This window comes from Monodelphis domestica, chromosome 8, assembly GCF_027887165.1.
Source record: "Monodelphis domestica isolate mMonDom1 chromosome 8, mMonDom1.pri, whole genome shotgun sequence".
NCBI lineage: Eukaryota > Metazoa > Chordata > Mammalia > Didelphimorphia > Didelphidae > Monodelphis > Monodelphis domestica.
Window position 1 is genome coordinate 240,631,712 of NC_077234.1, and position 12,507 is coordinate 240,644,218.

The 12,507-nt window shown below is 36.1% G+C and overlaps 1 protein-coding gene across 5 annotated transcripts in view; it reads left to right on the top strand.

Moving 5' to 3' along the window:
• CDKL5 (cyclin dependent kinase like 5) overlaps positions 1–12,507 on the top strand; it is a 295,365-nt gene that overhangs the window by 267,107 nt on the left and 15,751 nt on the right. For all 5 annotated transcript variants that reach the window (XM_016424756.2, XM_001380680.4, XM_056808681.1 and 2 more), the window contains one exon: positions 1,924–2,023. In XM_016424756.2, coding sequence (XP_016280242.1) covers positions 1,924–2,023 — 100 coding nt within the window. The remainder of the gene's footprint in view (positions 1–1,923; positions 2,024–12,507) is intronic.

Here is a 12,507-nt window from a genome sequence, read left to right on the forward strand (position 1 = left end):
ACAGCTGGGAAGTGTCTGAGGCCAAATTTGAACCTAGGATCTCCCATCTCTGGGCCTGGCTCTCCATCCACTGAGCTACCCAGCTGCCCCCTGGTGTAATCTGTCTTGAAGAATTCATCTGTGATTCTGAGGTATATAAGACAGTGTTTATTTTGGTCATTTAACATGATCACAATAGAAGGAAAATTGATATTCATATTTGCATATTTTTACAAATAAAAGATGAATAGACTCCTTTACACTGTTGTTTCTGCACTGAAGCCTCTCAAATTTTGCTGTGAAATGCAGTCCAGGATAAAGTCTTAGGTCCCATTCCAAGGAGGATTTCATTATTGATATGCACAAGGGCCTTATCCGTTCTTTACTATTCCCTCATGCTTGAAAGTGGCCATTCTCTGAAGTATATTAAGGTTCATCAACTTGAATTGACTATCAAAACGATTTCTTTGCTTAAAACCATTTACTTCAAAAGGTAGAAAATATCATTTTATTTCTTGTATTATGTTGAAATAATATGAAAACGTGAAAAAAAATTTTACCCTCTTCTTAATAAGACTCAAAGTCACCGGGAAAGTTTTCCTAAAGGAAACACATCTCCTTAGGATATTCTTTTCAACTTCACCTCTACTAAGAAAATGTAAAATCCAAAATACACAAAAAACCCCATTGTTGTCATATTTTTATATACTTCTTTTATAAAAAATTTTGCAGTCTCTATCATCCCTGTTTCTCTTCATCTGTTCCTCATTGCCCTTGATTTTGGTGGTCTACTTTTATAAATGATCTTACCATGGTCTTTTTCATTGTTCTTTCCACTTGTGATATTGTTTAGCCAAATATAGGCAGGGGTTTTCTACTTTGTGGATTTGTTGCTTTTTTTTTCAATCTAAAATCACTATTAAGTGTTCTTAAAACCACAAATTTGGATTAATTACAGTTCTTTTGATTTCACCATTGAGGAAAAACTTTAAAAAATGCCCTGGTCTACTTTAGGTATTAAACATAAAAGAATGAATTCTGTCATGAAAGAAAATAACTTTTTTATGTTACCTGTGGTTATAATTTTTGAAGTTTTATGAAACACATTTTTCAAATTTAAAATAGTTGAGAATTTTCTACTTCTAGTCAATGCCTTTAAAAATAATAATAGTTTATATTTATATAAGTATTTGTCCAAGTGCTTTTACACATTTTATCTCATTTGATCTTCACCATGACCTTGTGAAAAATAATTAAACTAAGTGTTATAATCTCTCTTTTTTAGCATTAAATTAGAGGAATTGCTATAAACAATTATCTGTACTCTGGCTTTTTTTTCTATTTTTCATATAATTTTACAATTACACTTTTCAGGGCCATCAAAGGTAAGCTTATATCAGTAGTTCAACTCAAAGCTTCATTTATTTCCTTCTTAGCAATGAAACATATGTTGTATATAGTTTTTCTCCCTGTATCCTCATTTGGTTGTTTTTCTTAATTGGGTTATAAAGGAAACCTAGTTTTAAAATCTTTTCTTTTTTTTCCCCAATAATTTAGTAGAAATACTATTTTTATGCTAAATTGTATGATTCAGTTGTGAGTTTAGAGGGTAGTATACCAAAATGGCTGTAGTTCAACTCTTTAGATGATCAGTCCATCAAGTCGCATAGTATTCAGAATCTTGAATATTAACAGTTCTAACCATGGCATCATTCTTGTAACTTTTATTAAAATAGCAGATTAGTTCATTAACTGACTAGAATAATTGCTACCTTCAGTCTTACCATGTTTGCTTTTTACAAGAATGTTTTTCAATTTTTCCCCTCTGGTTTTATAGCTCTTTTTAGACCTAAAGTCATAAATGTTGATATTAACATTTTTCTTTGTCATATGAAAAATTATTAAAAGTACATTGATACATGATTAAAATGTTTTCCCATTTAGGAAAAGTCCTGAAAATATTAGTCAGGCTGAACAACTCAAGGAGAAGGAGAAGCAAGGCTTTTTTAGATCCATGAAAAAGAAAAAGAAGAAAGCTCAAACAGTAAGCAGATTGTTTACTTTTTGTACTGTGGCGTGTGTTCTGAGTTATTCTACAGTTAGCGTTACAAATGGTCCAAGGTAATTATAATGTATATGTTACCCATCTGTATCCTTGTCTTAAATTCTACTTGGGCTTCATAATTTGCATCAAATTTATTTGTTCCTCATTTGAAATTTCTGTATAGACACATTTTATTTTGTCACTCCAGAAATTCTTGTTCCTATTCTAATCCATGTGTATTCTCTCCTCACTGAAATATCAAATTCATTTACAAAATCTCCAGGAACAAAAAAGACATTATGAACTTTAGTTGGAATCCATTTCCAAGACTTTTTTCTTCCTCTGTAGTTCTTTGAAAAAATAAATTCTCTGAAATTCACAGGTTCTACGTGGAAATAATACTGTTCTTTCTGTCTTCCAGCGTCATTACCTTGTCATTATCCTAGTCCTAGACTCCTCACTCTCGTATTCTGTATAACCAAGCAGTTGTGAGATCTTCCCTTTTCCACTTCCATGATATTTCTCATCCTCTCTCCACTCACATAGCCACCACCATAATTCAAGCCCATATTCCCTCTTGCACAAGCTATGCAGTAGCTTCCAAACGATTTTCCTGGTTTTTTTTCACTCTAATCTATCCTTTGTACAGATGGCAAAGTGATTTTTCATAAGTACAGACAGATCTGATTGTGTTACTCCTTGATGCAATAAACTCAAGGGGCTCCTTATTGCTTTTATGATAAAACAGAAATTCCTTTGATTTGACTTAATAAAGCTCTTCACCACCTGATGTGAACCTATTTTTCTACGTAATTCCCTTACTCTATGATGCAACCAGACCAGCTGCCTTCCTGTCCCATCTCTCTGCCTTCGAGGCATCCCTATCCCTGGCATTGACTTTTGTTTTTCACTTCCTCCTTAGAGTCAAGACAAGCTTTACAAGAGCTTACTACGTGCCTGACGTTGGCCTAAGTATTAGGGTTACAAAGGAAGACAAAAACAGTCCTTGTTTTCAGGGAGCTTACTTGGAGACATGGGGACGACTATAGATAAACAAAATATATACAGAATTAATTGGCAGTAAATCCCCAAAGATAGGTAGGGACACTGCAGGGAGCTGAGAAAAATTTCATCAGAAGGCAAGATTTTAGCTAAAACTTGAAGGAAGCCAGGCGGTGTGCATGAGGAGTTCCAGTCACGGGAAACATCTTCTATAAGAAGCATCTTAGATCCTTGGGTTGCAGAGTATGTGGAGGGAAGTAAGGCATAAGAAGACTGGAAAGGTGGGAAGTGGCCTTGAGCAGTGGCCAAGGACTGCCTTCTACCCGAAGTCTTTTCTGACCCACTAGTTCTTTGTGGCCTCGCTCCCTAACTCCCTTGTATTTATTCTCTTTATATTTATTCTGCAGACATCTCTATTGGTCCATGTTGCTACTCCAGAAGAATGCAAGTTCCTTGAGAATATCATATTTGTATCTCCATCACTGACGCTTGTGTCCAGCACTGGCACTACAGCTGACAGCAGCCACAGCAGTGATGTAATAGCAAGGCTTGTTAGGTCAAGCTGCGGAAGGGTTTGAGCCGCAGAAAAAACGGTGGATAGGATAATCTTATAGGCCCAGAACAGAGAAAAATGTGATTCAGAAGGTGACAGTGGTTGGGGGCAGAGCCTCTAAGAGTCCAAATCCAGCTTTCTAGAGAAAGGGAAGTTCCTGGATAGCACCTGAACCCTAGAGAGGACAAACACAAGTTTATGGCCTTGGAGTTAGAGAAGTAAGGAACTGTGCCACAGTGTAGGGGCGTAAATCTGGCCCTTATGTGTGACTGCAGCTGAAATGATTAATTTGACTCTTTGCTTGGGATTTGGAGGTGGGGAAGAGGGATCTGATCTCTGTGTATTCATAGAGAAATCTGATATTTCTAGGAAAAAGACCTGGGTGGGCACAAGCCAAATGTATGTTTTCTGAATTGTTATCTCTCTGACCATTCCTTCTCCAAATCCTTTGTCATATACGCCTTATCTCATCCCATAATTATGGGATTTCCCAAGGCTCTGGTCTGTTCCCTGTTCTGTTTTCTGCCTTAGTGACTTATCATTTCCAATGGGTTCAATTATCATATCTATGCAGATGACTTCCAGATCTATGCAGTTAGCCCTAATCTCCCTGCAGAATGAGTCACATGTCTCCAGCTGCCTCTTAGACATCTCAAAATGAATTTCTCTTGCCATCCCAAATTCAACATTACTCCAGCAGAGTTTATTATTCCCTTCAAGCAGACTCATCCTCTGAACTTCCTCCCTGTTTCTGTTGAAATCATCATCCTCTTTCCTGTAGCCCAGGTTCACAAATTCATTTATCTATCTTCAATTCCTAACTCCCTTTTGAATGAGTCAAATTGACAACTTGACCCTTTATACCTTTCTAGTCTCCTTAGATTTCACTTCTCTCTATGCTCTGTCTCCAGATCTACATGCTGTTCCTTATACATTTTGTGACTCACTGCTTTATCACTAGCTGGCTATCTCCCATTCCTGGGATGTTTCCCTACCCCCTTTCCATGGACTTCTTTAAGACTCAGCTGAAATTCACCTTCTTCAGGAGACCTTTCCCATTCTTCTCTCCCTCCTCCTCACACTAGTCCCTTCTCTCTGAAATTACCTAAACTTTCCATTGACATTGTATTTTTCTTGTTGGAATGTTTTCTCCCCACCCTAGAATGTAAACTCCTTTAAGGCAAAGACCATTTATTCACTTTTATTTGTATTCCCAGCCTAGTGCCAGGCATACAGTGAACTCTTAATAAATGTTTGTTGACTTACCTTATACATAACCTAAATCAGAAACTTTTTTCTTCTTCTTACTAGTATTCTACAGATCTTATTGGGGACATTTTTAGATTGTTTCAGAATTAGAGAGCTTTTTTAACCTAATTTCTCTTTCTGGAAGTCACTTAGAAAAGATTCACTGATGCAATTATTGAAAAAAAACAAAAACAAATGATCTTGATTTGCCTGATGAGAGAGTAGAGTTAGTGTAGAGAAGAGTTAAGAGGGTCTACATCTTGTAAAATAACCAGATAATTCAAATGGATCTATAATCTCTTCAGTTTGGATGTTCCTTACAATGATTTAAATCAAAACCCACCCATGCCTACTTATCCTGTGTCTCTTGACAATGTATTCCTTGTTTTCTCCTATTACCACAGGGGCACCAGTCAGTCAGTTAATCAGTAAACATTTAGGCTGGAGAAGGAAAAAGCAAACCACCCTAGTATCTTTGCCAAGAAAAGCCCAAATAGGGTTACCAAGAGTCAAACACGACTGAAACAACTGAACAACAAAAATATGTCAGGCACTGGGCTAAGCTATCGGGATACAAAAAAAGGTAAAAGATAGTACCTGTCTTCAAGGAGTTTACAATATTACGGAAGAGCCAACACATCAGTAAATATAATATAAAGTAAGGTATATAGAATATAAATAGAAAATAATTGCAAAAGGGAAGTCTTCCTGTAGAAGATGAGATTTTAGTTAGGACTTTAAGTAAGCCAGAGAGTTCAGTGGTTGGAGTGAAGGAGGGAAGGTTTTCTAGTCATGAGGGACAGGCAGAGAAAATGAATGGAGTAGAGGTCTGAGCCAAAATGACAGTTATCCAGATGAACTCTTCCTACATTCTCTTCCTAACAACTTTAAAGTAACACTTCAGGTCAGATTTTGGAGAGGCAAGCCAACAGAAATTTGGGGTAAGATATTTTTACAGCCCAAGAAAAGTTAAGAGAGAGTAGCAAGAGAAGTCTGGTAACCCTGGGATGGTGGTAGGTTGGAGGTCTTTCCAAGAGCCCACGTACACTCTGCTTGCAACACCAACTACATCAGTAGCTTCAGGTCCTCTCATTCTAGAAACCATAAAGGGGTTGGACAGCTGTTCAGGAAGAGATATAGGGGACCCTTTGCTGGAAGTAGGTATGGCTGGTACTGATTGGTAATTCTGTTCCCTATAAGCAGTTTGGGGTTGCAGTTCCAGAGCAGAGTGCTGGTGGTCATTCACAAGGGAGCATGGGCTGTGATCACTTTATGAAAGCAGAGAGTAATGCTAGTGTGTGAAGCTACAAGGCACCAGGGATCCTTCCTTGGTAAAGGCCAGAGCACAGACCAAGAGAGCAGTGACCATATCTCTCCCAAGATCATACCACCTAGAAGCACCAAAAACTTGTTGACTCTTAGAACAATCTCTGAAAATAACAACACAGAAAAGCCTGAAACTACAGCCCAACTTTAACAGAAAGTTCCAAGTCAAGGAATAGGCTTGAAAAATGTGAAACAGCAGTGACAGAAAAGGAATTTGATCATAAAAAGCTGCTGTGGTGGCAGGGAAGAACAAGATATCAATTCAGAAGAAGACAACAATGTGAAAATAATTACCCCCTAAAAAAAACCTCAAAGAAAATTGCTAATTAAAATCGGACCCAGCTAGAATTCTCTGGAAGAGTTAAAGAAAGAAATAGGAATGGTAGAGGGAAAATTGGGAAAATAAATGAGAATAATGCAAGAAAATTATGAAAAGAGAATTATCAGCTTGGTAAAAGAGGCACAAAAAGTATTGAAGGAAGTAACACCATAAAAAAACAGAATTGGCTAATGATAAAAAAGAGGTACACAACTTACTGAAGAAAATAATTATTTAAAATTAGAATCAGCCAAAATGAAGTTAATGACTCCATGAAATGTTAAGCAAAAATAAAAATAAGAGAATGAAAAAAGTAGAAAATATGAAATATCTTAATGGAAAAACAATTGACCTGGAAAATAGATCAAGGAAGAGATTATTTAAGAATTATTGGATTCCCTTAGATCCAGAGAATAAAATAAAAATTGAAAGAACCTATTTATCACCTCCTAAAATAAAAAGATCCTAAATGAAAACTCCCAGGAATATTATAATCAAATTCCAGAACTTCTTTGACCTCAGAGAGTCAGGAAGAAACAATTCAAATATTGTGGAAGCACAGTCAAGGTCACATGAGATTCAGTGGTGGAAGTCACATTAAAGGTTTGGAATCTGACTTTCTGGAGGGCATAGGAGCTAGGATTACAATTTTAAAAATCACCTACCCAACAAAACAGGGTAATCCTTCAGGGGGAAAAATTGATATTTGATGAAATAAAGGCCTCTCAAGCATTGCTGATGGAAGGACCAGAACTGAATAGAAATTTTGACATTCAAATAAAAGACTCAAGAGAAGCATAAAAAGGTAAACCTAAAAGAATAATCATAAATGATATAATAAAGTTAAACTGTAAACATTCCTATATGGGAAGATAATATATGGCACTCCTAAGAACTTTATCATTTTTAGAGAAGTTAAAAAGAGTTTATGTAAACAGAGGGTATGGGTATGAATCAATTGTTTTGGAATGACCTACAAAAAATAATTAAGGGGTAAGAAAGAGAGATGCATTGGGAGAAAGTGGAAGGGAGAGGTAGAATGGGGACAATTTTTTCACATAAAAGAGACATTCAAGGTAAAACTTTTTTAAACACATTAACCAAAATTTTATACATATGGTATTTCACACCCAAAGTCTATACATAAGTTTATGTGAAAAAAGTTGTTTTATTTTCTAATTTTCTCTTTGATTCCAATTTGCTTATTATAGTTATAGTATTTCATTTTGTTTGCAGCACTTTTTATATCTTTATCTCTCAAGGTAGAATTTTTAGGATGGAGAAGGAAATGAGAGCGGGAATAGGTGGTGCATGAATTTCATTTATTGGAATTGGTTCAAAGAAGGAAGAATAGACATATACACATAGTGTTGTATGTAGAAATGTAATTTACACAGTAGAGAAGTAAGAGGGAAAAGGATTAAGAAGAAGCAGTGGGGGTGTTAAACGGGGGGAAAGGTTAAGAGAGTCAGCAGTTAGAAGCAAAATAGACTTTTGAGGAGCGAGAATAGAGAAAGGAAGAAAGAGATAATGGGATGGAGGGAAAGATACACTAAACATGATTGTGAATGGGATGAACTCACTCATAAAATGGAAGTAGATAGAAGAATGGATTAAAAAGCATAATCCAACAATATGCTGTTTAGAAGAGACACTTAAAAAGAACAAAACCTTACCTTCCTTCTTGGAACCAATACTGTGTTTTGGTTCCAAGGCAGAAGAATGGTAAGGACTTGGCAATGGGGGTCAAGTGACTTGCCCAGGGTCACACAGCTGGGAAGTGGCTGAGGTCAGATTTGAACCTAGGACCTCCCATCTCTAGGCCTAGCTCTCAATCCACTGAGCCACCCAGCTGCCCCCAAGACACCCTTTTAAAAAAAAAAGTTTTTTATTTATAATATTTGTCCATGGTTACATGATTCATGATTCCCTCCCCGTCCTTGCTTCTTCCATCCCTCATTGCTACTTCCCTCCCCCCTCCCAGACTTGACAAGCAGTTCTACAGGCTTATACCTGTATCATTGTTCAAAACCCATTTCCATGTTATTCATATTTGCAGTAAAGGGATCTTTTAACATCAAAATATCATTCATATCCCTATCAAATTAAGTGATTAATCATATGTTTTTCTTCTGCATTTCTGCTTTCTCTGGATATGGATATCATTCTTTCTCATAAGTTCCTCTGGATTGTCCTGGATCATTGCATTGCTGCTAGTAGAAAAGTCTACTACATTCGATTGTACCACAGTGTATCAGTCTCTGTGTACAATGTTTTCCTGGTTCTGCTCCTCTCGCTCTGCATCTCTTTCTAGAGGTCGTTCCAGTCCCCAGGGAATTCCTCCACTTTATTATTCCTTTTAGCATAATAGTATTCCATCACCAACAGATACCACAATTTGTTCAGCCATTCCCCAATTGAAGGACACCCCCTCATTTTCCAATTTTTTGCCATCACAAAAAGCACAGCTATAAATATAGCATTTTTCCTTATTATCTCTTTGGGGTACAAACCTAGCAGTGGTATGGATGGATAGGAGGGCAGGCAATCTTTTAAAACCTTTTGAGCAGAATTCTAAGTTGCTCTCCAGAATGGTTGGACCAATTCATAACTCCATCAGCAGGTCCCAATTTTGCCACATTCCCTCCAATACTTATCACTTTCCTTTGCTGCCATACTGGCCAGTCTGCTAGGTGTAAGGTGGTACCTCAGCATTGTTTTTTGCATTTCTCTAATCAGGAGGGATTTAGAACGTTTTTTCATGTGCTTATTGATAGTTTTGATTTCTTCATGTGAAAACTACCTATTTATGGCCTTTGACCATTTGTAAATTGGGGAATGGCTTGATTTTTTGTAAATTTGACTTAGTTCTTTATATATTTGGGAAATTAAGCCTTTGTCAGAGAGTTTTGTTATAAAAAATGTTCCCAGTTTGTTGCTTTCCTTCTAATTTTGGTTACATTGGTTTTGTTTTTACAAAACCTTTTTAATTTAATATAATCAAAATCATTCATTTTACATTTTGTTATATACTCTCTCTCTTACTTGGTCTGAAAGTCCTCTCTTTTCCACAGATCTGATAGGTATATTATTTTTTATTTAGAAAATAGAAAGATACAGCTAAAGAGCTGGAGCAAAAAAAAGGTAACAATCATCATCTCAGACAAAGTAAAAGTAAAAATAGATCTAATTAGAAGAGATAGTCAGGGAAACTACATTTTGCTAAGAGGTACCATAGACAGTGAAGTAATATAAGAAATTTTACGGTGAGTTTCTCTAATAAAAGCTTAATTTAAATATTTGCTAAGTATAGAACTAAGTCAAATGTATAAAAATAAGAGCCATTCCCCAATCAATAAATGACTAAAGGATATAAACAGACAGTTTTCAGAAGAAATCAAAGCTATCAATAATCACATGAAAAAATGCTCCAGAATCATTGTTGATCAGAGAAATATAAATGAAAAAACCCTAAGATACACTTTACACTTATCAGAAATGACAAATGCTGGAGGGAAAGAGGGAAAAATAGATACCCTAATGACCCACTGGTGAAATTATGAACTGGCCCAACCATTCTGAAAAACATTTTGGAACTATGTCCCAAAGGCTATAAAATGTGTGTATATTTTGATTCAGCAATATTGCTCTTAAATTTGTATCCCAAGGAGATCTTAAAGAAAAAGAACGTTTGTATAAAAATATTTATAGCAGCTTTTTTTTGTGGTGGCAAAGAACTGGAAATCAAGGGGATGTTCATCAACTGAAGAATGGCTAATAAGATGTGACATTTGATTCTAATGGAGGACTATTGTGCTATAAGAGTTGGTTTCAGAAAAACATGGGAAGACTTATAAGAAGTAATGCCAAATAAAGTGAGAGCAACCAGAATATCATTGTCCACAGTAACAACAATGTTGTAATGATGATCAACCATAAAAGACTTGGTTACTCTGATCAAGATAATGATCCAAAACAATTGCAAAAGACATTTTTCATGGTGAAAAAAATGCTATCCATCTCCAGAGACAAAAGTGATGAGCCCTGAGTGCAAAGTGAAGTGTGATTTTCTCACTTTATTTTCCTCACTTTTTTTTAATGTGACTAATGTGGAAATATGTTTTACATGATTTCATGTTTATAATTAACATTCTGTTGCTTGCCTTCTCAGTAAAGGTGGACATGAGAAGGAAGGAGAGAATTTGGAACTCAAATTTTAAAAAGAACATAAAAACAAATAATTTTAAAGCAATTTTAAAAAGTGAGTGGAGCCAAGAGATGAAGTGTCCTTTTGTGGAATAGACAAGAGTCCAGTGTCACTGGATCAAAGAGTATTATTTGGAGAGTAGAGTGTAAAAAAACTGTGAAGGTAGGCAGAGCTAGCTTATGAATGGCTCTGAATGTCAAACAGCATTTTGTATTTGCTTCTGGAAGGATTGGAAATCACTGGAGTTTATTGAGCTGGGGAAAGAGTATGTTTGGTCTTGTCTTTAAGAAAATCACTGGTAGCTAAATGGAAGATAGACTGCAATGGGAAGAATGCAGAAGCACTAGCAACCATTACAGTGTGTAGGAGTGAGGTAATAGACCTGCACCAGAGTGGTGGCAGTGTGAGAGGAGAGAAGGGGGCCTATATGGAACATAATGGAAGATGAAAAGGAGAAATCCAAGATGGTTCCTAGTTTGTGAGCCCAAAGGAAGATGGTGTTGCCCTCTACAGTATTAGGGAGTTGAGGTGAGCCAAGGGGGAAAGGTAAGTGAGTTCCATTTTGAGCATATTGAGTTTAAGAGGTCTAATAGACATCCAGTTTGATGTCTTAAAAGCAGTTGGAGACTGTGATACTGAAGATCAGCAGAGGATGGGACAAGATAGATAATTTGAGAATCATCAAAAATTAATTAAATCTGTGGGAACTGATGATATCACCAAGTGAAGTAGTATAGAAGAAGAGAAGATAGCCCAGGACGAAACTCTGAGACACATTTAAAGGGTCTGATTTTGATGAGGATCCAATACAGGAGACTGAGAAGAGAGCAATTTTAGTGGGATAATAAAGTTGGAAAACATTGTAAGAGTGAGAGGAGAAATGGTGGAGGCACCTGTTGTAGATAGCTTTTTTAAGGGGTTTAGTTACAGAGGGTGGAAGAAATATTGGACGATAATGAAAATATAAGGATTAAGTGAGGATTTTTTTTTAGGATGGGAGAGACAGGCATGTTTGTAAGTAGTAGAAATGAGCCAAAGAGATTGAAAAAGAAGTGAGAGTGGGGATAACAAATAATCTGTTGGAGGAAATGAGATGGAATAGAATTGCTTAAAAAAAAAAAGTGGTTAGCCTTCGTAAGGAAAAGAGTAAGGCCACTTTGTCTTGTGAGATAGAATTGAAGGAGAAAGTGGCAGAAAACATCCTTTTGGTCAGTCAAGTATTTTTTGACTCTCAGCTGTTTTGTTCTTGTTTTGACAATTTATTTACATTAGTTAAATTTTTACAAAAAAATTATTAGAATCAATCCTTATAAATTGTCTTGTTGACTCCCCATTTTTCATCATTCATTATTTGTTTAAATAGATTAGAGTTGAGTTGTTTCGAGTTCTACTGCATCTCTTTTTCTCATTAACTAATTCTGATATTTCTCCTGATAAGTTAGTGGTCTGTACATGATGATTCAGGGATGATTTCCACTTCAATGATCAATCTTTTCCTGTCTGTTAAAAATTTTTTTTTTGTTATGTGCTTGCTATGTGTAGCCCCTTCCTATTCTTTTCCTGAAAATAGTTTTTTTGGTTTAAAGGCAGGAGAAGACTCTGTAGGCCTCAAGTTGTTGCTTTTCCCAATCTTTCTGTAACCATGCTTGCTGAAGTATTTCTTACCACATTCACTTATTATTGACCTGGTACTGAATTTTTTCATCTCTTAATCCCCTACACAAATAATGACCAAGTTCTAGTCATTTCTGTGGTGGTCTAGTTGCCTTTGAGCATATAGTAAATCAATTCTTTAATTTGTCCTTCCAAAGATTCACTAGAGTGCTTCC